This window comes from Microtus oregoni, unplaced genomic scaffold, assembly GCF_018167655.1.
Source record: "Microtus oregoni isolate MIOR12 unplaced genomic scaffold, Mior012 000019F_ref0000042, whole genome shotgun sequence".
In the NCBI taxonomy this organism is placed as follows: domain Eukaryota; kingdom Metazoa; phylum Chordata; class Mammalia; order Rodentia; family Cricetidae; genus Microtus; species Microtus oregoni.
The window spans coordinates 1,401,795-1,429,632 of record NW_024543078.1 but is presented as its reverse complement, the minus strand read 5'-3'; the positions used below and the strand labels follow the sequence as shown (position 1 = coordinate 1,429,632).

The 27,838-nt window shown below is 50.4% G+C and overlaps 1 protein-coding gene across 3 annotated transcripts; it reads right to left on the bottom strand.

Moving 5' to 3' along the window:
* Positions 1 to 20: 20 nt before the first annotated feature.
* Positions 21 to 27,838, bottom strand: Pde1b (phosphodiesterase 1B). Of its 3 annotated transcripts, none has more exons than XM_041668820.1 (16): positions 16,847 to 17,020; positions 16,067 to 16,095; positions 10,265 to 10,378; positions 8,933 to 9,115; positions 8,697 to 8,763; positions 8,265 to 8,381; positions 6,156 to 6,296; positions 5,695 to 5,795; positions 5,481 to 5,606; positions 5,263 to 5,364; positions 3,463 to 3,583; positions 3,129 to 3,210; positions 2,773 to 2,881; positions 2,226 to 2,356; positions 1,660 to 1,782; positions 22 to 1,252 (listed from the first exon to the last, which is right to left on the bottom strand). In XM_041668820.1, the coding sequence occupies exons 3-15, from the start codon at positions 10,366 to 10,368 to the stop codon at positions 1,679 to 1,681; spliced, it is 1,488 nt and encodes a 495-aa protein (XP_041524754.1). In that variant the 5' UTR covers positions 10,369 to 10,378; positions 16,067 to 16,095; positions 16,847 to 17,020; the 3' UTR covers positions 22 to 1,252; positions 1,660 to 1,678. The 3 variants fall into 3 exon arrangements, with proteins under 3 accessions (XP_041524753.1, XP_041524754.1, XP_041524752.1); XM_041668818.1 differs by lacking the exons at positions 16,067 to 16,095; positions 16,847 to 17,020 and adding exons at positions 27,241 to 27,363; positions 27,460 to 27,838 and having other exon boundaries at positions 24 to 1,252; XM_041668819.1 differs by having other exon boundaries at positions 21 to 1,252; positions 16,067 to 17,020.

Sequence of the window (27,838 nt, the reverse complement as noted above, 5' to 3'; positions counted from 1 at the left end):
AGAGAACTTTTGCCTTGTGGACACCACACACATCCAGCCGGTCTCCCTTCTTTATTGATCTCTGGCTATATCAGGGGCCTGGGAGACCAAAAGCATGGGGAGTCACATGCGGTTCAGAGTGGCAAGTCTAACCACCATGGAGATGGACTTCACGAGAACAGGGCCCACTGTACAGATGCATGGCTGGTATTTACAAGAAAGGAGGAGGCAGCCACCTGGACTCGGCCTTTTCTTGGATGGATGAGGTGGGGCAAGGAGCCTGAGGAAGGAAGAGGCTCTGCCTGGCCTCACTTGCTCTGTGTGCCCCAGGCAGCAACAGCCCTGCGCCCTTCCCCTTCTGCCTTCCACCCTGAGGGGCCCAGGGAGGGGAATCTCTTCGTAGGCCAGTTCTGGGAGAAGGAAGGACCCACTCTGACCACATGGATTGCTGGGTTATACCTTACCCCACTTGCACCAGGGCCAGCTGTCCCCTCCTTCCTTTGTTCATATACACTGAAGGAAGATCTCAAAGCATTTACAGACATTGGTCGGATGAGAGCCTCTTAGTCCCCGGGGACAGAAAGGAGGCAAAGGGCCAGAGACCCAGGTAGGGCAGGTGACAAGCTTCTCAAGCCCAGGCCAGCCCCAAGGTCTTGAGGACCCCGGATAGTCTTCCCGCAGGCACAATCCCAAGGCTCCTGTCCTCTCCCAGCCACTTCCTGGGCAGAGGAGAGAGGGAGTTTGCAAAGGAGCAGTGCTAGAGCAGCACACTTCTGGGGTCAAGAGGCTGTCCCCCACCTCATCCTGCCCTTCCCATGCAGGCCCTTGAAAACTGCCAGCTTCCCTGGGAAACGGAAACCCAGACCTGCCAGCTAAGATCTGGGGTGGGGGCTGTGGGAACCCCCAAAATGTATTGCTTAGAAACTTGGAGGCAAGAAGGATGGGGAGGGCCAAGGGGGCTGGCATCTGACCCTCCCCTCCAGGCCATAGGAAGCCTGTAGGAAGCTCACCCCTCCCAAGTAGCCACCTACCCAGGAAGGGAGTCCAGAGGCAAGGGGTGGGCACAGTGACCATTGGGGGCCTGTGGTTCCCCAAGCTTGTGTCCCAGTGGGTATTGGGTGGGGAGGGGACCTTCCCCCACCCTACCAGCTCCAGCATTGGGCTTTCAGGTGAGCTATCTCTCCCATGACCAACACACTCCCTTGGAGCAGATAGGAGAACCAATCGGATGGATAGTGCTAATGACATCGAAGACTTTGGACTCGGTGAGGACCTGTCAAAAGAAGGAGACACTTCAGTGTTCTGCTCTTGAACTTTATCTCTTAACCTGATCTTCCTTCTCCAAATCCCACCCAGTCCTCCCTTCGTCCTCAGAACAGCTAGCGGCCAATGCCCATCAGATGCATGGCAGCCAATGGTACGAGCTGGGCCGAACCTTGTACCTAGACTGCTGCCTGCTCCATAGTCTCACAGCCCGGCACATGTGCCATCCTGTCTGCTGCTCTGTCCTTTCTTCCTTCATGAAAGAATATGGGGCCAAAGAAGGTGACAGGAGTCCCTTGCTCCCCACCCGTGCCTTGGCTCTGTCCTGTGCCTCCAATTCTTCTCTCCTGCTGAGCGGAGCCCAGAGAGCCACCTGAAGCCACGCTGGCTTAGCTACCCTCCTGCCTCCTAGCTCACCTGGCCAGCCCCCAGCTCTCTAATCCAGATTCCCGTTCTGGTTGTGCTCATCTTCGGCAGGGGAGGGTGGGGCCTCTTCCTCACAGGGGGATAGTTCGTCAATGGACATCTGGTTGGTGATGCCTGCAGAGGGTCCAAGGAAGCTGACGTTAGGCCAAGAAATAGTTTCTCCAGAACCAAGGTGCACGTAAAGAAAAGAAGAGGCCTAGCTCATCTACTACCTCCTCCAATCCCGCACACATAAAAACTCACAGCCCCTGCTCACAGTACAGCAGGAACCACCAAGTAACTCAGATCTCCAGGGGCACCATTTGCAGACAGCCATGGCACACGCAGAGGGTCCCAGAACTCAGAACACTGTGGCTGTCCCTGTCATCTCTCCAGCTTCCATTCTAGAACAGCCCAAACCACCCAACCCGTCAGCCTTCGTGTGGCCTCTTATTTTAGTCTGACTGGCTCCATTCCCAACTCGAGGAGTCAAAGAGCTGCCTGAGGCTTAACGCAAAGGGGCTGCGGTTGCTCCACCAGCCCTAGCATGTTCACACACATGCACACATAACACCCACCACTTGCTGCCCGTTCCTTCCACTTCTGTTTGTTCTCCTGAATGTGCTTCGTCCAGGTGGAGCGGAAACTGACCACATCAGGATTGGGGTCTCCTACGTCTACATCCAAAGAAGGCTGGCGCCACTGGAAGCTAGAAACAAGACCCATTCAAACGCCCAGTTCCAGAAGTGAGACCCAGCCCTCTTCAGAATCCGATTCTTAGCCCTCAGCATGGAGAAGATGGAAGACCAGAAAGACCGGAGTCCTTTTCCCTCTTCTAGATACCCTCAAATCCTTGTCTGTTTTCCCATAATTGTAGCCCTCCCTCTCCACACTCAATCTCCTGGTAGATTATCTGAAAGACAGTTTAGACCCTTAAGGAAAAAACAATGTAGGGAGCCTAGGTGAGAGCTAGGCTCAGTCTTCTGTGACAAGAGAGGGGCTCTCAAACCTGAAGCATCCTGCCTCCCTCACCTCCTGCCTACCCTCCCTCCCTCCCATCTAGGCTGAAAGAATCACATCTGTGCAGCCAATGGACCAGGACATGGTTACCCCAGCCACAGTCACCTAGGCTGACTTTTAGACTTGGAATCATCATCTGCCAAGGGCTGGACACTCTTCTCTGCCACATCGGTCAGCACAGAGAAGGTGGGCTCCACAATGAAGTCGATGAAACCTGCAGGAAGGGAGCAAGCAGCACAAGTGCTATACTCAGGGGACAAGGCAGACACAGGACAGCCTGCTTGTGAGGCTGCAAGTGACCTGGAGTGAACTCCCCCGCTGGGACAACCTGGGGACAACATCTATGTGAGCCCAGAGAGACCCTTCTAATGCAGCTCAACAAGGACAGTTTAGGGACCTGGAGGTGTGAGACAAGCCTGGCCAAGCCCAGACAGCCCCTTTCCTTGTCCCCCTGGACTCACCTATCTGGGACTGGGCCACCAATGTGGAGGTGCGATCACAGAGTGGAGAGAAGGGCAGCCCCAGCTCTGCTTCCTTGTCACCCTGGGAAGAGAAGATGCCTCAGAGTTGGGAGGGCTGGGGAGATAAATGGCTGCAATGGGAGAAGGGGATGCTGCTACCCCTTTGACCTGGAAATGAGGGGTGAGTGGAGATAACCGGTGTCCAGCTCTGTGGGTAGAGACGACCCCACAGGCTTGGGATCAGTTCAGGAGTGAAAGGTAGCCGGGTGGAGCTCTGGAGTAGGTGTGGGAAGCTCGCAGATCAGGGATAGGAAAGCTCCATTGACAGGGTTACCTGGCGGAAGAATTCTTCCATTAGGGCCTTGGTCCAGCGGCTATGGACTGACCACTGCTTGGTTGGATGGCTGATGTCAGCAGCATGAAGCAGAAGAGATAGGGCCTTGGACTTGTCAATCCTGATTAAGGCAGGTATTAAAAAAAGGGAAACTGATCTTCTAGGAAAAGGAGACCTTGGCCAGTCTCCAACTTCCAGTCACACAAACACTCCTTTTTCACATAACTCTAAGCAGTCTACACACAAGCAAACTCATCTGTATGTACAGACATAGAAGCACAGATCAGTAGCTGAGAACCCAGGCTCTTAGCATCAATTGGCATGAATGTAACTCCCCCTCATCTCTACCACCCACGATTGTGAGACACTAAGCAAGTTACTGAAAAATCCATAATTCATTTTCTTCAAACCAGAAGTGAAAATAACAAGCCTGTCACATATTGAGTTGTTCTGAGAATTAAATGACTTACAACAAGTATTTCTGACACATAATATGCACCAAGGATGTTATGTACAATGGCCATCATCATGATTCTTGCCATTAACCCCCCAACAACTGCCCACAGTGACCCCACAATCCCCATTCAGACACTACACACAGGTCAACACACACCTCCAGGACACTGAGCCCATTCTCTCTTACCCACACTTATACATTCCCAGTCACTTCTTTTTTTTTTTTAAATTTTAAATCATTTTTCTTTTTTTCATAAACAACTTTCCTCATGACACATTATTTAAAAAAAAACACATCCCTTGTAATTGAGGTTAAAAGATAAACAAAATGCAGCTCCCACCTCCTTATTCCCAATTCTTCCCATTCCCTCCAAATAAAAGGGAAAAATATAAGCAAAAATAAAACAAGAACACCTGATAAACAACAACAACAACAAAAACCACAGTGCAAAACTTCCCAAAACAAAGTGGTGTATTTCCCCGGGGTAAGTGGAATTCACACTGAATCCACTGGGAGTGAGTGCTTCCCGCTACAAAAACCTGCAAAGAAAGACACTCAAGACAGAAAAATTAACAAAAAGGCACCAAAAAAATGCAGCAGACAAACTGGAGAGGCAGGAGCCCCGAGGAAAGAAGGGTAGCGTGTGTCTAGACCTGGTAAATCAGGAGCAGGCCGGGACTCCAAAAAGCAGAGAGAAGATGAAGGAAGGAAACAAGCTGAACAGATTGGTGCCCTCCAGAGCTCTAGGTAAAAAAAAAAAAAAAAAAAAAAAAGGCCTCCTACCATCCGTGCCCACCTACCCTTGTCCCAGTCACTTCTAAACAGCGTTAGAATTATAACATTTGTTCTGTCTTCATCTTTGTTCTTTTTTAACCTCCCACAACTCTCCCAGTGGCCTTCTAAAATAGGAGTAAGTGTGAGGGGAGGTACTTCATGGTCATCATTTCAGATAAGGACAAGGGTCTAGAAAAATCCAAATATATTTCCCAACATTCCTGAGTAATCCTGCCCTGCAGCTACAATAAAAATTCCTATCCACACCAGGGCAGTGAGGAGGCAGAGGCAGGTGGATCTCTGTGAGTTCGAGGCCAGCCTGGTCTATAAGAGCTAGTTCCAGGACAGGCTCCAAAGCAACACAGAGAAACCCTGTCTTGAAAAACCTATCCAGGCTCCTGGCCAATGCTCATCAGACCTGTTAGACAAATTCAAAGCCATGTTCACAAACACCACACACAGCCACGTACACTCAGATGAGTACCTGGAACACCAACTGCTCAGTGTACACACTAATTCACAAGACCCTCCCTCTGGCCTGGCCCTGCCTACACCCCTCCACGTGCTACCTTTCCAGCTGCTGCAGAGCTGTCTTCATGGACTTCACTTGCTGGAAATGGCAAGACATGTCTGTGGCCAACACCATCTCAATAACCAAGGCCCGAAGTTCTCTAAGTGGACAGACAGAGAAGAGATCGGTCCTCTCAGCACTGGCAGGACTAAAGGATATGGGGAAAAGAAGGCTGGGATAGGGTTTCAGGGATGCCACATGCTGTCCTGTGCTCACACAAACTCGTCCTTGGTAAGATTGATAAAAATATTCATCTCATCGTCCTGCATCATTCGGAAAACAGAGCTGATGTGGTGGTTCTCCAGCACCGAGCGGTCGTTGTACAGGATGGCACATTCAGACCTGTGGAGCCATATGTCACGCCCAGGCCCCTGTAAAGGGTTCCGCCGGCAACCTTGGCCCTCTGCCCCCACCATGCCCTACTGCTCACTTGGTCTGGATGTGGAAGCTGTTGGTTGTGCCTGTGTGCTCATAGTCATGGATGGCTGCAGCAAAGATGATGGCCAAGACCTCAATCTCTGACAGGCAGTGCTGGGGGCCAGGAAGAAGAGAAACTTGGGCTAGCCCTCTGCCAGTCACTGCCCAGACACCCTCACAGCTACAACATTCCATCCATCATCAGAGCTAGCCATGTGTTTCAACTCTCCTCTGTCCCCATCAGTCATATACCCACTATAGCACATCATGTATCCCCAACAGTGCCCAAGAAATATTGGTACACCTGAGGATTCTCTGGATGAAGTTAATGCATTTGACTCTGCAGGTGTTGGCACCCCATGGAAGCAGGCACCCCATGGTAGCAGGAACCCCGAGGAAAAGGACACTAAGAGAGCAGCCAAGGCTTCCTAGTTCTGGATCCACAGGACCTGGACAGCATGACCAGGCACCTACCACCATGCCTGTGCGGAGCAGGAAGCAATGGACTGTCTGAGTCACATCGGCTGCATGGATCTGGTTGTGGTAAGGGTTCTTGTATTTCCCATAACCTGTCTCCAAGGCCTCCAGAAAACTCATCAGGAACACAGTGGGAATCTGCAGGAGAAGGAAGAACGGAGATACCAAGGATCTACAAGAGTGAAGAGACAGGCAATGGCAGCATTCTGTACATGGCAGTCAGGTGGAATGATGCTCACCTGTAACCCCAGCACTCGGCTAAGGCAGAAAAGTCTCAACCCCACTTACCCACCTACCCTGCCCAAAAACAATTGGGTATGGCCCAGAGAACTAACACAGGCTCTGATCATAGAGATGGGCTCAGATTCAGGCTCTACCACCTGCAGCCTGTGTGACCTTGGGTAATCCCTATGCCTCCCTGTGCCTTCCTAATTGCAAAATAAAGATAATACCACCTACCTGGGATTTAATGAGAAAAGTACAAGGCATTTAGTAAGTACTCTCTGAAGAGTATCTATAATTATTATTATTTCCCTGGAGATTTCTAAGAAAATGAAAGAAAGCCTCCCTCCTACCTTCCAACCACCTGCACCATCCCCAAAGCCACAGAGAAGGCTCAGAGCAAAGGGAGGTAAGAGGAGCTGCAGGGACCCTTGCCGCAGATGTGGAGCGCCTGCTCTGAGAAGCCATCCCTGACCACCCCCACTCCACATACGCCAATGAGCAGCCCACCAGGCCCACAGTATCTACAGATATGCGCACACACCCAGGACAGAGCCACTCTCAATTCTGTCCCTGACTACAGATGCCCTTGGGTATCTTTGCCTCCTTCAAGAGACTCAAGGCTCCCAGAGGTCAAGGCTAGTATCTTCACCTGAGGCCAGGAAGGGATCCAGGGCTCAGGACTTGGAAGGCTTCTGCAGAGTGACAGTAGAGAAGACATGCCCCTTGTCAGACCCTAGCTTCCCCCGTCTCTACCCCTGGAGGGCTGTGCCCCAAATTCAGGAAATTTTAAAGGACTGTTTCCATGACAACTACTCTTGCTTTTGCGTTGCCATGGTGTCCCTAGAGGGAAGGGAAAAGAAAGGAGGGAACAGGGAGGGAAAAGACCAGGGAGCTTGGGAAGGAAGCCTGACCAGGACCCAGTGGACATCCCTTTCTCTAACTGTTGTGAAGCAGTCAAGCAGGCTAACTAAAGCCAACCCAGGGCAGATGCGCTTGGGACTCCCAAACCTCATCCATCCACATAGGTAAGGAGCTTGCAGAAGCTGATGTCTGAAGTACATCTAAAAATGACAGAGTGAACAGGAGCTGGGAAAGGCACCCTGCTATTCTTGGCCTAAGGAGGGGTCTGGAGGGGGCAAGGAAAGTTCAGGAGGTAAGGCCTCAAGAAGGTCAGGAGGGGAACCCTGTTGAGCAGTTCAGGACTGATGTGACAGTTCTTAAGAGGTGTCAGAGAGGAAGAGTGAAGGAACAGGGAAGGCTGCACGGACAGTATCCCCGTGAAGTAAGACAGGCCCACTAGGATACCCCCCACACACCTTTACCACTCAGCCCAGGCCGCTCCAGGCTACTTCACCTTCAATATCTACTAGTCACCCCAGGTGAGCCTCACATCAACCCCTCACACACTCCTCTTCCAGAGGTGGCTTCCCTCCAGATGAAGGAGCTTCTATCCAGATCATCTTCCTCTGCCAAGCACACAGCCCTTCCAAACCCTTCCCAGAGCTTTTCACACTGGCCCGCCCCTCCCCAAGAGAACAAATGAGAGACTCTAATCCCAAAGGATGACAGTACTGGGCTCTAGATCTCCAGGGTCCACAGACAAGAGCAGAAGGGAGGCAATTGGCAGTCAGCCCAGAGGGGACAGACTGGAGGAAAAGGGCATGAGCAGTGTCCCAAGCTAAATGCTTGCAGGCCTAGAAGCATTCACTCCGCGAGTGAAGGAAGAGTCTGGATTGCCTCAGTAGAAGCAAGACAGGGATGAGCAGGGCTGTCACCCCTGACACTGGGACAGGACGAGGGAGCTTGGAGTCTGCTCATTGGGAATCTCTCTGCCAGCACAGAGAGGAGTGGAGAGAGCCAGCCTACAGGGTGCTGCCCAACCTTGAAGCGGCTGATGAGGCTATGCCGAGTCAGCAACTCAAAAACAATGGTCCTCAGCGCGTGGTCATCTGCTGCCCGGTTCAAGGAAAAGACATCAAAGCACCAGAGGTCCAGGTTCTGCGGAAAAACAATACACTAAGCGGGAAAGCCCCCTCCAGAGCTCCCCTGCCACAGGGAGACCTCTAGGCACACTTCCCAACAACTCGAGAAAGCAAAGGTGGGTGCATGCGTTTCTTTTTTCCCAGATATCTCTCAGTATCAGGGAGACAAGAAGACAAGGGTTTGTCTCTGGGTGGGCAAAAACTGTTCAAAAGAACATGAAAATACTAGTTAAAAGGGAAGTAAAAAATCACAGCACAAACAGAATCTGGAAGTCCCAATGGCTATATCAACTCCAACCCTCTCTTCTTTCCCAAAAAACCCAGGGGTCACCTTGAGACAGTTGTGGACTGCAGTAGAATATGTGGGGCCCACAGCAGTATATGTTCTCCGGAACATCCTAAAAAAGACCATAGAGGATAAATCAAGTATCTGGCCCGGGGAACAGAGCCTTAGCCAACTGGGGCTGTGGAGATAGGTCTCGGGGTGAGTGGGGTCATGAGAGATCAGGCTGGCTGGGACAGAGGGCACGACAGAGATGGGGAAAGCCGAGTACTGGCAAACCTCACCGCTCCACGAAGATCCCGGCCTGCACAGCATGCACGATGCTTCGGAACTTGGGCTTCTCTTCTGCCCTGCGACCTTTGGCTCGGGTCTGCTGGGTGAAGGTGGAGGCCAGCCAGTCCCGCACCTCTGAAGGCACAGCATCTGACCGAAGTTCCCGAAGCTCATCCTCAGTATCCAGAATTTGCCTGGGACCAGGGGAACATTACAGAGGAAAGAAAGCAAGTGTTTCCATACTAGTGACCCAATAGCTGCCGTACCCATTTGTGACTTCCCCCCAGTCCTCACATTCCCTTCCCTTTACTACAGTGCTTTGTGTCTATATTCCTGTGGAACACCTCCAGCAGTGAAAGAGCTCACGGTGGAAAGCAGTGAAGTCACTATGGACATGTTTTAGCAGACAATGAAACACCACGTTCCAGGGATGCTACAGGGCACCACAGTCCATCAGAAATAAACTGCAAGGTTCACATACGAAATTAAATTTTTTCTGGTATGGTAGAAGCAGGAAGACCAGAGTTCAAGGTCAATCTTAGCTAGACAGCAAGTTCAAGGCCAACCTGGACTAAATGAGGCCTTGGCTCAAATAAACAAAATAACAACAAAAAAGAAATTTTCACTATTCTAGTAGTTACATTAAGCTGGTAAGGGGCTTGGTAGATGGTTGAATAGTTGAGAACACCTGCTATTCTTGCAGAGAACCAGGCTTCAGTTCCCAGAACCCACATCAAGCAGTTCCAGAAGATCCCACACACTCTCTGGCCTCCGTGTTGGCAGAGGCATGCATGTAGTACACATAAATACACACATACATACACACATGCACATACAAGTAAAATTAACATAAATAAATCTTTTTCAAATAAAAAAAATGTTTTAAAGACTGGTATATTTAATAAAAAATTTTATTTATGCTAATTCCTCCAAAATATTTTTCAAAATAAATAAACATATAATGAGGGAATGATGTGGGGAGGAGGCCTGTCTGTAGGAGCCAGGATGTAATTTACAGACACTTTTCAACTCATGCCTGCACACTACAAGTTCAGAGTCATCCCTCCTGGCCAACACAAGTCTAGAGATGTATTCCATGTAGGTTTGAACCAGATGGTTTCTAAGGTCCCTGGCATCCCTGAAGCCACCACTGTTCCTCCAGTACTGGAGATCAGGCCAGAGTGCCAGGAAAGTGAGGCGAGCACCCCACCACTGAGCTCCACCTCAGCCTCTTATCTCTGCCCCACCCCGTCTTTGTCTTAATCTGTCTGTCCCTGTCACTCCACCCTCCCCAGCATTCCTCTCTGGAGTCTGCCTATCTGACATCTGCAGGCCTCTCTCACCGTGTCTCGTCGATGTAGACAGCCTCCAGCAGGGAAGCTGTGTATTCCAAGTTTTTCTTCAGCTCCTCGATGTTAACCTCCCCATTCTCCAACTGCTTCACCATGAAGCGCAGCCTGCAGGGTATGAGTGCAGATATCCTATTCAGACACTATAGCCCAGTCAGGGGTTCCTCAATAGGGGGCTCTTTGCAGAAACACTTTCAGTCTCCGAGCTGTTAATAATTCTAACACTAATGATAACAGCAGCCAGTGTTTTTCATGCCAGGCTATGGCTTCTGCCTGTGGTAAGTTTATCTACTGCCCCTACAGTGTTAGCCTAGACAGGTAGCAGCCCCAGGAGTGATGTTTCTGGAGATGATTTGTTTCACAGTCTCAATATTTCCCCATGAGAGAAGGCTTTGGGATCAACACCAATCAAAACAGTCCCCAGGATCCTTTCATTGTCTTGGTCAAGAACCGAAAGGCTAAGCACATCCACAGTCCCTCCATTCTGGCAAGGGCAGCAAAGGCACAGAACAAAGACCAATCTGAATGCTTTTGCCTGGCCTCACTCCACGCAGGCAGAGCTAATGGATTATGATTCCAGAATCCATCAACCAGGACAAAGCAAGTTAACCCCTGGCTGCCCAGGCTCACGCCACAGATAACCTCTAGCAGAGTCACTGCGCCCATGTCCTGTCTCTGGCTCTGGGGTGAAACCAGGCTCTCACCCTTTTGATGCCTTCCCAAGGGGACAGATCTTTCATCCTTTGCAGCTTTGGATTCTGGGGGTGGGGGTCACTGACTAACTGAGAGGTTTCTTGGAAGTCTAGCAAGAGCAGCTCTGCATTCCAAATGAAACTCTCTGGCTCTAGACAGTGATTTTGAAGACAGCAACTCCCCATTCTCCCAAGAACTCAGCACTCTCCCAACACCCCTCCCCCATCACACACAGGCTCCCCCATCACACACAGGCTCTCCTGTTCAGGTGGGAACACCTGCTTCCCCCACACATCACACACAGGCTCCCCCATCACACACAGGCTCCCCCATCACACACAGGCTCCCCCATCACACACAGGCTCCCCCCATTACACACAGACTCTCCTGTTCAGGTGGGGTGAGAACACCCCCACTACTCCCCACATACACATCACACACAGGCTCCCCCATTACACACAGACTCTCCTGTTCAGGTGGGGTGAGAACACCCCCACTACTCCCCACACACACATCACACACAGGCTCCCCCCATCACACACAGACTCTCCTGTTCAGGTGGGGTGAGAACACCGTTCCCCCCACACACACACATCACACACAGGCTCCCCCCATCACACACAGGCTCTCCTGTTCATGTGAGGTGAGAACACCCCCACTACCCCACCCCCTGCATCACACACAGGCTCCCCCCATCACACACAGGCTCTCCTGTTCAGCTCCCACCCACATCACACACAGGCTCCCCCCATCACACACAGGCTCTCCTGTTTAGGTGGAGTGAGCCGGTAGCTAGAACAAACATCCCACTGAGAGGGGCTTCAGAAACCCAAGGTCACCCTGTGAGTTGGGGAGGAGAAGAGAATGAGTCAGGGACCAGAGGCTGAAATTAGCAACAATTCCCAGGGATGCCGGGGAGGGTAAACAATGGCATTCCTGAACAGAATCAGCTCTAGAATCCCGGGGTCTCAGCAGCTTTGAAATAGGGATACTGAAAATAGCCCCAGGAAGTATCCCTGGCCAAGTCTCATCTCAGAGCCCAGCAGTCCTGACCCACACTTGTCTGAGAGTAAATGGGACAGAAGTGAAAGGGACCAGTCTAGGAGTGGGGAGCTAGAGGGAGCAGCCCTGTGTCTCTGGAGTGGGCTCTTGCCTACCTCATCACCCAGGACCACTGGTTCCATGTGGAAACAGTTGTCAGACAAAGACAAAGAGGGTGGATTTAGGAAAGCTAAGCCCACTCCGCTTCACAAGGGAAGATGAACAGAAAGGGACTAGATATCTTGGGAGGATTTCCCAGCCAAATAAGCAAGAAAAAGCCACCAGCCAGGATCTGCCAGGATATCACAGAACAAAAAGGTACACTGCCTTTTAGCACAGACAGGGCTTTCCTCTCTGTTCAGTCCCTACTACCCAGGGCTTTGGAATGGCACACACATAAAACAGAAGGGAAGATCTCTCCTACTGCCTGTGGCTCACCTCTCCTCCTATTCCCACCCTTACCCTCATCTGCTACTTCACTCAGGCCCCTTTCAACCAAAAACAGTGTCCCCAGCAATCAAAGCCCACCACAGTCTTTCCCAACCAACCCAGAGGAAAACAAATGAACAGCCACAACCATGGCATCTTATTTGCATATATTTGCATAATGCTAACAATGCAGCCTAGAAAGGATTGCAAACTACATTTCCAGTGCACAAGCCCAACTCCTTGGAATGGTTTACCACACTGTATATTGAGGCTGGAAACCAAGTTCAAAGTTCACATCCTACATTGCGCCCTTGGGCAAGTGACTAAGTGTGTGTGTGTGTGTGTGTGTGTGTGTGTGTGTGTGTGCCTGCATGTGATGCTAGGAATCGAACTAGGGTCCTTTCCAAGAGCAACAAGTGCTCTTAACCACTGAGTCAACTCTCCAGTCCCTAATTCTTAACCAGCATGCATTAAAATGTGGCCTAGAGGGACTGGGGAGATGGCTTAGTGGTTGAGTGCTTGCTACTCTTCTAAAGAACCCGAGTTCAGTTCCTAGCACCCCTGTTCCTCCTGCTCCAGGTATTCAACACCCTCTGCTGGCCTCCACCAGCACCCACACACATATGGTATACACATGCCATGCACAAAAATAAATACACATGCACATGAAAATAAAATGTTTTTTAAAGCAGTCTAAGCCAGGCAGTAGTAGCACTTGCCTTCAATATCAGCACTCGGGAGGCAAAGACAGGTGGATGTCTGAGTTCAAGTCAAGCCTGGTCTAAAGAGTGAGCTCCAGGACAGACATGGCTACACAGAGAAACCCTGTCTCAACCCCACTCCCTCCAAAATAAATATAAAAGTGATCTGGAGACAGCAGATACCAGCATCACCTTGGGTCAAAATGTAGACTCCAAAGTTCACTGCATGTTTGTGGAACCAGAGGAAGGCATGCATTTTTTAAATGTATTACTCGTGTGTGTGTGTGTGTGTGTGTGTGTGTGTGCGCGCGCGCGCGCGCGCGCACGCAGGTGTGCTCTGGCACATGTGTAGACCTTCACATGAATCCTGAGGACTGAACTCAGGTCCTCAGGCTCACTCTAACGCTCTTTACTGCCTGAGTCATTTTCCTGGCCCAGAGACAGGAGTTTTTAATAAACACCCTAAGTGATTCTTAAACACTCTACTCTAGAGCTTCAATCTCAACTGAAAAGTGCTGAGGCAGTCTCACAACAATATTAAGAGAAATAAAGGAAATAAAATGTGCAACAAGCCTGGCGCAGGCAAGGGGTCCCCATAAATACAGCCTGGATGGGAATTATGTGCAGGCACAGGGGTTCCCACTCTGCCCCAACAGCACTACTTCAAACCCAGCAAGCACCTGCCTGCTCAGCCCCAGCCTAGGAGAAGAAATCCAGCTTAGATGGAGGAGCTGACAGAAAACACTAGTGACTGGAGTTGTCTCCACAACTGAAAACCTCATTCGCTCTCACAAGCATTTTAGGAAAGAAGGAAATGCCTTTTGCCCAAGGTCAAAAGACTTGTCAGTCTCAGGCCAGCAAAGCCCACAATGCACACTAAAGTTAAGGGGACCTATGTCCCTACACTTTGATGGTGTTAGGGCAGCACAAGTCTGACAGTGCATGGGGCACTGCACCAGAGTCCCAGTCAGGTCCACCTTAAGTGTTCTGGACCTGTCAGTGAACTCACAGGACATGGCAATTATCAGTGTGACCTCAACTGTGCCTGGTTTACCTTGGTCTCCATACTCAGAGCACACACTATGTGCTCAATAAAAGTCCATCATCTAAGGGCAGTGGTGGTGCATGCCTTTCATCCCAGCTCTCAGGAGCCAGAGGCAGGCAATCTCTGAGTTCCAGGACAGCCTGGTCTACACAGTGAGTTCCACAACAGCCAGGGATACACAGAGAAACCGTCTCTCCAGAAAAAAGAAAAGACAAAAAAAAAAAAAAAAAAAAAAAAGGTCATTGACGAGAGTTGTAGAAAACTAACCAGACGGAAGGCCACCTGCCAGAGCCTACAGGATGGCACTTCCCAGACAGGCTTCGGGAAGCTTCATGGTGAGCCCTGGGACAGGAGTGAAACTGTAGGAAGTCCCACCTTCTCTGGCTGCGGTAGTACCCAGGAATATGCAAAGCTCCTATGGAAGTCTGAACGAAACATGATCCAGGCACCAGAAAGAGGCAGGGAGGGGAAAGATTAAAGAGTAAATTTGACAAAACAAGGAATCCAAGTAGAGGAGCTGGACTCAGGCAGCTGAGAGGATCCAGATGCTTAACTGCCCCTCCTAGAGTCAAATACACATGTGCGCGCACACACACACACACTCAAAGTCCTTCTGAGCGAAGACCCCCCCACCAAGCCTCACTGACTACAGAGAGTTCTTCTCTCTACCCACATCACTAGTCCAGCCTGTGTTTCAGACCTCAGAGAACTGGCCCATGAAAAGCCCCTCTCTGGAGAATAAGACACGCCTCCAGGAAAACTGAAGTTTCCCAGAATTCCTTCTACCCCTTCATACCCATTTCCCCATCATAGTACCCTCTGATCTTGACCCTCAGTAAGTCCCAGTATCCCCTGGCTTTGGTTGGAGAAGACTCTGGAAACAATAACCCTCACACAAAGACCCCAGCCCATTCCTATGGGTCACAACGTGACTGGCAATCTGAGGATTTCCAAAGTTGCCTGTCACTACTTCCAGTACCAAGATGCCACAAAGATCTTTGTAGGTAGGGGGCTTAGAAAAAGACTGCTTCAACCCAGGTGGCTGATAAGAAGACAAAGAAAGGGCTGGAGTAGAGTAAAGAGCTCAGTGGTAAAGGACCAGTGTCCTCTCCAGGCCTGGTATGCCCCTGCATCCCACCTGCAATCTAAGCACTTGGGAACAGAAACAGGAAGAAAGTTGTCGTGAGCTCAAGGCCAGTCTGGGCTACAGAGTGGGGGAGGGGGGCCACAGGACAGGATGGGACAGAGAGAGAGAGAGAGAGAGAGAGAGAGAGAGAGAGAGAGAGAGAGATGGGGGCTGTGGGGATGCAGGCACGTGAGGTCTTAAGGGTCCCAGGGATCAGGAGGGAGAGAGAGGAAACCCCTTGAAGACACCTGTCATAGAAGTAATAACAACAAAGAGTGGAAGCAGGAGCTTTCACAAGCAACCACCCCTCTCCTGCCCCCCTTCTTCTGCCTCCTCTCTTCCTGGCCTCGCCTCTCCTCTCGCACCCCCCTTTTCCTTCCCCTCTCCTGGCCTCCCCTCTCCTCTTGCCCCCCTTTCTCCTTCCTGGTCCCTCTCCTCCTGACCCCCCTTCTTGGTCCCTCTTCTCCTGCCTCCCCCCTCCTCCTGGTCTCCTTTCTCCTGACCCCCTCCTCCTGCTCCCCACTCTCCTAGTTCCCCCCCCACACCCTCTTCTCCTGTCTCCCCTATCCTCCTATCTCCCTCTCACCCCCTCTCCTCCTGCCTCCCCTTTCTTCTGCCTCCTCCCTCCTACTGGTCTCTCTTCTTTCTCTATCTGCCCCCCTCCTCCAGCCTCCCTCTCTTCTCTACCTGCCTCCCATCCCCTGTCTCCCACTCCACTGTCCTCCTGTCCCCTTTCTCCTCTCCCTCTCCCTGGCACTTACCTGAGGATGGGCCCCTGGAGGTGACTCCTCTGGACAGAAACAGGGTTTGCCATGGAAATCAAAGTTCTCTACTTCAAAGTATCAAAAAGCTGACCCCAGGGCCCAAGGGCCCCTACTGGGGAACAACTCCCTCTTGAACCCCCAGAACTTCCTCTTCCAGGTCCCAGAAAAACTGAGCGACAGACCAGAAAGCACTTTTTGACCAGGGAACTGGAAAGGCCTGACTAGGGGGTGATGAGGCAGAAACCTTAACCCACAGGAACTGGGTGAGAGGCCGCGGGAAAAGTTTCACATCTGAATCAGACTGAAAACAAGAATCTGCTGTCAGAAGAGTCCCAGAAAGGCCAGAAATAGCACAGGCCAGCCCCTTGCTCTGAGGAGGTGGGGCTCCTCTTTGGGAAATAGGGATTAGCAAGCAGTGTCCGGAGGAGGCAGGGACAGCGACCATCCTGAATCTGTCATGGAGAGATCTATGGTAGGAGTGGAAGAGGCCCAGCCGGAGTCCAGAGGGGCTAAGCAGATCCAGCTCCTGCAAATCTGGGCTTCTAGGGCCATTCTCCCAGGAGCCTTGGTTCACCTGAGAGAATTCACAAGGAAGGACAAGATGAACTCCCCAGAGAATTAGAAGCAGTTGGGAAGGGGCTTGCAGAAGCTAAAGGCCAGAGAAGGTTCACAGGTAGAGAAGAGCGTCCCACTCCAAAGTGAATGAAAGTTGGGGGAACTTGTTCAAAGAAAGAATAGAGGTGATGGGAGGGGCCTGGCAGTAACAACAAAACATACCTGAAGCTAGCCAAATTACTCCTAGCCCTGATTTTCTCATCTTACATACAGAGATTGGGGAAAACCGTGAATTAGCCAGAGTGAGGTCAACACAGGAGGGGCAAAATGGGGCTCCCGGGAGAGCTTAAGGACCAAGACCCCCTCTTCCATCTCCGTGACTTCCAGGAAAGAGCCTGGCCGCTGCAACCTAGTAGACTGCGTACACCGTCCTAGCAGCTTCCCGATTGGCTACACGATGACATCACAAGTGCTTTGGGATCATGATTGGTCTACTGGAGCTTAGGCGGGGCTAAGGAGGAGGTGGGCGTGCTGAAGCCAAAAGTATCCTCAATTCTAGGGTCTCACAATAGGCGTGGACTGGAGAAAAGGGATCACAGGGTTGAGTATGGCCCAAGAAAGGGAAGGGAAGAGAAAAGAAACAAACCCAGAGCTTTAGTTTTATGACGGGAAGTCTTTCCCCTCCTTCCCTACTGCTCGCTCAGAAGCCAACAAATTAAAACACCGTTACTGTGCCAAGGCCTTAAAGGAGTATAAACAAACGAAGTTTAGGGACCTGCTGTTTCTCAGCGGCTCCGAGCTCTGGGACAAGTGAAAGTAGGCTTGGACTGCGGACAAGTAGTAGAGGGTGGAGACACACGAGTTGCTCTCTAGAGGTCTGGTGGCCTAGCAGAGCTGCTGCGGGGCGAGGGGACCACTCTGCGATCGGCTGACTTCACCATCCCTACGTGGCTTAGCACTTTCAGAAAAAGACAGACCCAGCATCAGGGTCTCAGGCCAGGCCATTTGGCTTGTTTTGCACTCGCTGAATCCAAAGGAGGGGGGGGGGCAGGTGACAGCTTTACTCGGCCCCCAAGAGCAGTATCCTCCAAGCTGTGCTAGCTCCCCTTCCTGCGTGCCCTGTTCTGAGAGGTAGATATTAACTGGAGAGGATATCTCCTCAGCCTGCACGAATGACTGCTCACCCCAGATTCGCGGTGTCACCTATTTGCCCTATGATTATAAACGGATCCTAGTAAAGAGACTTGGGCAACTACAATCCCCTTCCTGGGGAGTGGGATTCATATATTCATCCAGATGTAGAATCCACAAGTCCATCCAGTATCAAATTTCTCTTCAGTTCTTAAATGTGTTATTTTTACCAACATATGTTAATAAGCTAATTTATGCTATTATGTTAACATAAAAAGTTACAGGTTTCATTACGGTACTTCCATATTTTATGTGCCATTTTGCTTTGGATATGTTTGTTTAAGGGTTTTTTGTTATTGTAGTGTTTTTGCTGCTGTTTGAGTTTTTTGAGACTTTATTGTTTGTTTGAGACAAGGTCTATCTCCAGAGGCCTGGAACTGGCCAGGCCGACCTTCAATTCACAGAGATCCGCCTGCCTCTGCCTCTCAAGTGCTGGGATTAAAGGTGTGCGCCACCACACCTGGCTTTATGGTTTGCTCTTGTTCACCCCTCTCCTCCACTGCCCTCTCCCATCCTTCTTGACCACTTTTTCCTGGGTCCTCTTCCCCACAAATCACCTACACTGGCTCGCACGCCTCGTGCACTGCAGTGCTCTCTCTTCCCCTTCCCTCCCTTAAGGTTTCTTCGGTCCTCTTACAATGACCATTTTACTTCCATTAACCCTTAAATTTTGTTTTGTTGTTTGTTTGTTGTTTTTCAAGACAGGGTTTCTCTGTGTTACAGTCCTAGTTATCCTAGACCAGGTTGGCCTCAAACTCACAGAGATCCACCTGCCTCTGCCTCCTGAGTGCTGGGGTTGAAGGCGTGCTGCCAACGCAACCCGGCTAACCCTTAAATGTAGAGGTAGGCAAACCCAAGCTCAGGCTTCCCTGTTGTGCCACACCCAACTTTCTCCACCTTGTACTAAGGACTAACCATTGGCATAGGGGACAAAAGTTGAGTCTGATCAGATAAAATGAGAATGGGAATGGCTCGGGCTGGGGGGAGAAATTATCTTGCTGATCTCAGGGATCCAAAACCTCAAAAACTGGTAGGGAAGCAGCTAAATCTCATTTAAAAATTATGTGAGTACAAACCAGGAGAATTTGCCTTAATTTTCTTACTATGTAGGATCATGGGTAAATCTCTCTAAGTTCTAGTTTCCATGTTTAAATCTGATAAATAGCACGTGCTTCCAAGAAATCTAGTGAGGGCCTGATGAGGTCATTATGAGAAGAGCATTTTGGGAACTATACAGCAGTACATCCATGCAAGAGACTGTAGTTTTTGTCCAATCCTTTAGTAAGTTTTGCAAATATTCATTGAGAGACTTCCATAAACAAAGTCCCAGATGGCCACTAGTACCAGGACTAGTACAGGACTAGTACAGGACTAGTACAGGACTAGTACCAGGACTAGTACAGGACTAGTACAGGACTAGTACCAGGACTAGTACAGGACTAGTACAGGACTAGTACAGGACTAGTACCACAGCCTGCAAATGGAACGTGAGCTACTTGTAGAAAACTCTCGTCTCTTCACATGCTAGGGCTTCTCTCTCCTCTGTAGTCCACAGGGGCTGGAAGACAGCAGAAGCAGAGGCAGGGGCTGTGCAAAACAAGGAGCTGCAGAGCCCAAGAGCAACCAGAACTTTGCCTCACACGGGTTCCCTCACTCCCTGGTTCCCATTGCTGTCTGAGCAGCCCTAGTTCTGACAGCTGGCTGGGTAGAGTGGCGGGGGTGGCTCCAGAGATAAAAATAGACCCCCAACTGGCAGAACTGGGGTGCCATTCTGGAAGATGACAAAACTCAGGTTGGCATAGTAGCTATGGCAGCCATGGGAGATCTCTAGGGTCTGGAAAGAGAAAGGGTTCAGGGAAGGGGCAGAGGTACTGTCAGCACTTTTCCATCCTGGTGGGTTGTGCTGTTAGCCCAAAAGACCAAAGGAAATGAAATAGAAGTGTAGAAGGTCCTGGAAGGCAGAGAGGGAAAGAAACAGATGTGGGAGGTGCCCCAGAAGATGGCCAGAACGACACTGAGCCACGGAGCGAAAGGGTCGACTTCTACCTTGCCTGTATATAAGAGCAGCACCCCAGTCTCCGAACTAAAAACCATTTCTAACAGGTGCTCTTAGCAACAGCCTGGCACAGCTCAGACCGTGCATGGAAAGATGCAATTTAAGCAGCTTAAGACTTAGATCAGACTAATAAGAACTCAGGTGGCCCAGTACCTGGCCCAATACAGCACACAAATGCATCACCTCTCTCTCGGATGTCAGCCCTTGAGAAAGGGAATAACTGGGAGAGGTAGGCAATAACATGCAGTGAAGGTAGATGAGAGAGAAGGTGTCAGGACCCCATCCAGAAGAATGCTTCTCCCACTCACGTATGCATTGACATCTCTCCCCGCACTGTAGAGTTCTGCTTATTCACCACCTCCACAAACCACCCCACTAGTCTGCTAGAACACATCCCAGCAGATGTCCACAGCAGATGCCCCGCTTCAAGGGGACTGACCAGACGCTTAGAGCAGTCTGAGATGGGTAAGAACTGTCAGCTTGGCAAGAGATGACTATAGGTATGTGGGGCAGCAGGCTGGGTCAGCAGGATTGCAGTCTGGCCCCAGTTCCGACCCTACCCTACCAAGGCTTCCCTGTAGCCCTAGGTAGCTCTTGCATCCAGGGCCTAGCACTGCAGGCACTAGGGAAGCAGGGTATCTGGACCTTGTTTCCCAGGTTTTAGAATTCTTTTTTACTGATTGGCTCACTGCTTCCTCCAAATCAGCATTTGCCAGATCTTAAAGGAGGGTAGCTTCCTTTTTTTTTTTTTTTTTTATCAGAAAGGTCACTTTCTAACATCTGTGAATTTCTCAGGAAGTTCTCCTGTATATCTACCCTCAATCCATTCCGCAGCAATCAAAACAATAGCCAACTTTGTTGACATTTCAAAGGCAAGCAGAGATGTGTTATGCATCTTCCAGATTGGAATTCCTAAAGCTCTGGCTTGGTACAGAGATGCTCCAGGCTATGGAACTTGGCAAGTGTGCTCACTCATCCCAGGCTGAAGGGAGTTTCCAAACAAGGTGGACATAGAGGACAGAACTAGGGAGAAGGTGCCAGGCTAGATGCTGGATGGCTGATAAACAAGGAAGCTGAGAATGGAGAAGAAAAGGGGAATTTATGAGGCCCAGATCCTATCAGTCAAAGGTTCCCTAGGCACCCGACCCAGAAGCCCCACTCCTACCCCAGCCTAAATGATGCCAGTACCAGCTGGCAACCTCATGGCCCACTGCAGCTACCGTAATTCCTTGCAAATCTGACTTCTCATTGCAGCTGTACAATCAACTGACCTGAGAGCCCAGCTCAGCCAAGAGCAACCCTGACCCTTCTCTCAGCCCTAGCCCCAGGCATCCCTGAACACATCTTGGCCTTCTTCTCTGCCAAACTCCATCACACCCCCCTCTGGGGATTGATAAGGTCCCCGATGCTGAGGCAGAATCCTAACCTGATGTTTTCTTCCCAAGCAAGAATAAGCACCCCAGATAGGACAGGAGCGGGGGGGGGGGGGTGAGGAGGGGGGAGAGGGAGGCAGGAGAGAAACTAACACACTTGGAGAGTCCTGCACCGAATGCTTAGCAACCACTTCTCTCTTGTTCATCCCATCTCAACTCCCTCCCCGCTCTCTTGAACCAGTCGGCCTCCCACCCTAGGGGACGTCCTCCCACCCTAGGGGATGGTCTCTGTAGCTAACAACTTCCACCCCACCTGCTGCCCTCGTTTTATGCCTTTTTATCTGCAGCTGTCCTGAAGAGAGTTGGAAAATAGCTCCTCAACTTCCATACCTGAGAAAACCAGCCCCTTGAGATTCAAAGGCAATTACTTGGCTTCTTCCCTGGAGGACCTGAGAGGATGAGGTTGCTGATCAGGCAAAAAGAGACGTCCTGCAGAAAGCAGGAGTCAAGGCTGGACAAGGCCCCAAAAGGGTGTCTTGCAGCCAACTCACCCTACTGTCTCCACAGCAACACCTAGATACCCTCCACATACAAATTCTCTAGCTCCCAGCCAAGAATGAGGTAGCGTGGGAGGTAGAAGACAAGAGGGCAAGAACAGGGGGGAAATGAATCTAGAAAAGAAGGGGCGAAAGGGAGGGAAGGCAAAGAACAGAGGCCTTAGATCTTTCCTCAACCGTTCCTCTGCAGACTTAAAGACATAAGACCTCGTGGAAGGGTTTGCTGGCAGCGAGCTGGCTAGTTGGTCTGCTGACTTTAGAAAGAGAGTCTCATGTAGCCCAAGCTGGCCTCACCCTCTCCCAGATGCTCAGAATCTGGGTAAGAAACCACACCTGCTGTCAGGATTTGTTTTCGTCCATTCTAGTCTGAGACGGAAGGAGAGGGTAATGATCTAGAGCGGCCCAGGCTTTTCTCTGACTGGATCCCACCTGGCCTTCTAGGCCTATTTCCCTTCACTCAGGTGAAACCTCCTATGGAGAGCCACTTTGTCTCCCCAGCCTGCCTCCCGGGACTCGGGCTCTAAAGGGCTTACAGAGCGCTTCTAAAATAAGAAGTAAAGGAAATAGAAAATTAGAGTAGAGGTAGGAGACCTGTAATAGAAGAGGGAGGCTACTACAGCCAGGGAGGAGAGGGTCCCCAAGCCTTTTCTGGGGATGAAGGAAGAAGAGCTGACCCAGGAGTGAAAAAATTCCCCATCCAGAGTTCTCTCTTCTCTTGGTCCAGGTACTGCGGATATGATCTGCTCTGCCTGATGATATGACCCCAGGCCGAGTATTTAGTATAAATACAAAAGGGGGCTCCCCAACACAGAACCCCATCAGGGAGGACCATCGTCCAGAGCTACACTTGTTCCTTCTCTGTCCAGTTCAGCCATTGGGACAAGGTAACAAAGACTTCGGCTCTCGTTCCCAGCAGCCCACATCCTCCACAGCTCAGCTCACTTCCGGCCCCACTAGCTTCTAATTCACTAAGGGCAGACCCACTCATCAGCAAAACTCATCTAAATCATGCTGCAAATATTGGGTTCCAGTTTACTTGATATTCATGTTCCTGCCTCCCAAATCTTCACCTTTTTCTCTCATCCAGTCATTAGCCTCCCCCCAACTCTTCCTTCACAAAGCAAGTTCCCCCACACTGAAAGATCTCCAGACTGTGTCATTTAAAGCTATGATATGGACATTTAAAGCCATTGGTATGGACAATATCTAAGAACAGAGACTCGGGGAAACCATATGAGTTCAAGATCACATGGTGTAGAAATAGCAGAGTGGGAATTTGAGTCCACACTAATCTCCTAATACTTTCTCTGTCCTCCTGCCTCCATGATCCTCCAATTTTGTGTGGGAAGCTCTTTCTTTTATCTGAATTTGAGTTGCCCTGTCTCTGGGCTTCTCCCCTCCTTCTACATCCCAGATAGCACTCAGTGCGCATTCAAACAGTGCTGTGTAGAAAATAGAGATGATGGGAAAGGCAGTATAAAAACCAGGAGAAACTCCCTGGGCCTTAGCTAGAAATGGAAGAGGAAGGCTGGCTTAGGGAAGACAGGAAGCCTCCCACTGAGGTCTGAGAGGTCTGGTTCTCCTGTGGGAGGAGCCACAGATCATCCTGTGATCCTTAGAGCAGCTCCACAGCTCCAAACACAGAATTGGGGAATGACAGCAAGATACTGCTAAGATCCTGGTAAGATCAGTACTGGTAAGAGCAATACAAGATTACTGGACGGAGCATATTCAATATGATAACCAACGGCAGAATCAATCAATGAGACTCCGGGTCCAGTCCCTCAGCTTCCTCCTGCTGCCCTCTGGAAATCCCCCAGGATTGCCAAAATATTTGAATGTGTCACAAATACATACAAAAGATCACATGTACATCATATTCCATTACCAGTAAACTCACTCACATCATCTCAGCCGGGCCTAGAACTGCTGGAGGAATTTAGGTAGGAGCATACCTTCCCAGCATACTGGCTGTCAAACACGCCATTCATAACCGTGAAAGAGAGAAAGACACCATCATGGAGCTATGCCTCCGGCACTCGTCGTCTCTACAGATTTATAGGTATACGTATCTGGCGCTCACAATTTCAGTCTCTCATTCACACAAAATACAGCCTGTGTATCTTCTCTGTAACTCATTCAGTTCCAGGCTCTATCCTGAGATTTCATAACTCAAAACACAGCAACCATGCCATCTCTCTTTCTTCCACCTCTATCTCCTGCCCGTACCTCCCTCCTGTGTGGAGGTAAACACTACCAGAGTCAGAGGAAGAACTCGATTTTATGTCTTCAAATACACATAATTCATTTAATGTCTTTCTTCATTCCCTTATAATAGTATTTCTTGAAAGCCTGTGTTATGCAAGGTACCACAAGAGACTCTGATGAAACAATGGGTCCTTATTCTAGACTCAGCTGTCACAACCGTGAGCCTCAGGGTCCTGAAAATGAAGCAGGAGAGAGACAAAAGCCTGTGTCTCCACTGTCCCATAGACGGGAGGAATTCCTATCTGTAAAATGTGCAATTGAGAGAAACTAGGGCAGAGCAGAGAGTGATGCTGTATTTCCCTGGGAGACAGAACTCATATTTGTGTTTTCGTGTGTACATAACCCCCAAAAGAAAGACTTGGGCAAAAACCCAGAGTGGCAGAATTTTACTTCCTATGTAAGTGTAGCAAGATGAGAAAAGGTGGGCCTCTCCTCACCACCGGACAGCTCCTGGAGGGTGGGAAGCATCTCACTCCACCCAACACCTAGTGTGCTACCTCTCCCAAGCAAGGCACCCAGACTGTTCGTGAATGAATAAATAAATGAGCCAGGGAAGCAAGCCAATCATGGTTTTTCTTGATTCAAAAAAAAAAAAAAAAAGACTCTGAAAACTCATTCTACATCTCGTATCTCTCCCGCATGTTCCCAATGCCCTCCGGTCTTAGACAAGGACAAATCGCTCATCTTCAGCTGGAGATGCTGAAATCCACATGGCCAGACCCTCATTTCTAGACTGCCTTTCTCAGTCTCTTTATTTATGAATCTCCTGAGTTAGAAAAGTTTCCCTGCTAGCCAGAAGTAAAATCCCACTGCTGGAGACTTCCCCAGTTCATATAGCCCCGTTCTCAGTTGACCCTTGACAGAGTCCTCAGTGTGGGAGACGGGATTCCTGAATGTCCATTCCAACAGGAAACTGCCCTGCACAACACGACTAGTGGAACCATGTATCCCTAGGCCAACACAGCCTAAGAGTCTGGACGTCCTAGATCAGAACTTTAAAGAGGGGAGTAGGGAACCAGAACATAAAGAGACAGATATGTAGAAAGCCTATCTACCTTCATTTCCACTTAGTGCCCAGTCCTGAGACAGTCATGTCTACCTCCCTGTTTCCAGACTAAACGACCTCTTTTAACCTCACCCACGAGAAGGAGGGAGGGCTCTGTTTCCTAGAAAGGATGGAAGGAAACAAGCAAGCAAGCAAGCCTGAAGTCCCGGGGTTTTTTTGTTGTTGTTGTTTCCTTCTTCTTGTTGTCAAAGCCTCCTTGATATTCAAACAAAGGCAAATCTAGAAAGCCATCGACCTGGCTCTACCTTTAAATCTTTTTCTGCCTTGAGAAAACAAGATTGAGAATCTACTCCCGAGATGAATCAGCTATCTAGCATTTCGTCCGACCAGATCGCTGAAGTGAGATAGACCAACGTCATCTAATCAGTGAGGTCACCGATCCTTGCCCACTGTGTGAGGCCACCCCACCGAAGCCCTGTGGAAACAAGCTCTGCTGTTCTCTCCCCAGAGCTCAGTACCACCTTCTGGGCTCCTCTTCTCTCATTTTCAAGAAAGACTTGTTTGGCTAGAAAAGTGTGGAAGGCGATGAAAATGGGGAGACTCACTCTACCACATGGTTCTCCTCCCTGGATGTCTGATGAGGCACAAGTGCCATCCTGAGACACTGGAATCCTGTGTCTGTGGCCCCTGATGCATCTGCCACTCTCCTAAACCTCAGCCATGGACAGAGCATCATTTTCTATCAAGACCCCCAACAGAATCTATTCATTCCTGTTTCCCCGTATCCTAGAGCTCATTCCAAGGCTGCACTTCACAGAATCCAGCAGACTGCTTCGGCCAGAGGCAGCAGAGGGGACAAAGGAGCGCGTTTAGATTTTGAGCCTTGTTGCCCACTGTGTACCATTCTCCCCAAGGCTTCTGTAAGCAGCAAGTACATAAATCAGACTCACCTGTCCAATATAAGCCATCAACTCGTCAGCACTGGTGAAATATTTAAAGAACAATACAGACACAGGCATCTGTCCATTCCCCCCCCTTTATCAGAACCCAGGATGAGAAGGCTCAATGTTTGCTGCTGAGGGAACTGGAAAAGAACGGGGTTCAGGGATGGTTACCATTTTCTTTCCTATCTATCAGCCTCTTTCCTAGGGCTGCAGAGAGTCTCTCAGGAAGATGTACATCTTTTCTTATTCTCTGATTAAGAATCAACAAACTGCAGAGATTGTCCAATGGCACCTGCCTGGGAGGTGAACATAGTATATGACCAGTCTCTGACCCAATCCTGTTCTGTTTTGAGGGGCAGAAAGAAAACTTCCTTTCCACCCTCAGAATGTTGTGTGGAACGCCTGAGCCCTTCCTCTCCTCTTTTTTTCTTCTCCATGTACTCTGGTCCTGCAATAAGGAATGATGCCCATATGTGCTTGGAGATCCTAGGAGATACTATATAAACAAAAAGACTTTGATTAAGCTAATTATGCTGTCCCTGTCGATCACTTTTCTTCACCACCACCACTCCCCTCTAGCTCACAAGTGAGAGTTCCAGTCACTCCTCCAGGCTCCAGGTGGGTCATTAATACGCAGTTTCCAGATCCTGAAGCAGCTAATCCTCTCAAGTACAGGGCACCCTCGTCCTGCTCCCTGTAGGATGTAGAACTACCAACCCCAAAGAACCCACAGGTTGGCACAAGTATCTCCGTGCACTAGATCCGCATTGGTGTACAGGTGCACTTCACACCTCTGACCCATGGAAACACGTGTACATGCCTGCGATATGTCTCACATCTGCACAGCCCTGTTCATGGGTATGTGTGAGTCAGCCTGGCATCTCCTAAAAGCTGCCTGCCCGCAGCCCTTGCCAGCCACAATACTGTCTCTTCAAGCTACTGCGTGTGTCACTCTGTCACTCAAAGGGCCCCAAACACAAGCACAAGCTTTGCAACTCCTAAACCTGCCCGAACCATCGGGCTTGCACTGCAGATGTGGCCTGCACACGGGTGTCAGGGCCATGTTTCCTTGCACCTGACAACATGTGTGCCCCCAGAGAATCTACCTGCCCGGTTCTAGTTGCCCCCCTCACACACACACACACACACACACACACACACACACACACACACACAGCGTCCAGGCTCCCTCCTCTCCAGATTCCCCTGGCAGAAACTCACAGAGACCGTAGCTTAATCCACATCTTCTTGCTGGGGGCTGACTTCAGCTCCAAGGGTGATGGACAATCCGACTCCAGCATCTCTGGAGGACTGCGCGGGGACAGCTCCATGCTTAGCCACTGTCTAGGGAACAGAAGGAGGAGACAGCCCCTCTGCTCAGCTTTAGCCCCTTGGCCCCTTGCCGAGGGACCCTCTCCATTCATCCTAGACCCTTCCTACCTGCGGCCGGCGTGGACCAGCCAGGCCGGTGTCTCTGGGCTCAGCCCAAGCTAGTAAAGCTGCAGTGCCTGCCGATGCTCCTCTTGTGCTGCCCGGCCGAGCTCTGAGCTCCCTTTTCCAGCTCTCCGCGCCCGCCGGGGCCGCCGCCACCACAAACGCCGCCGCTGCCGCTACCTCCGCCGCCGCCACACACAGCCACAGCCACCTCCTCGGCCCCCTCCTCCTCCACCGGCCAAGACCCCCTCCCTCCGCTCCCCTCCCTGTTTCTTGGTCCGCCCGCCTGCCGGTCTAGCGCGCGGCGCAGCCACTCCTCCCCCTTGCCTAGAAGCGCAGGGGAGCCGGGGGCGCACACATTCAGGAGCGCCCAAGGGCGAGCGCG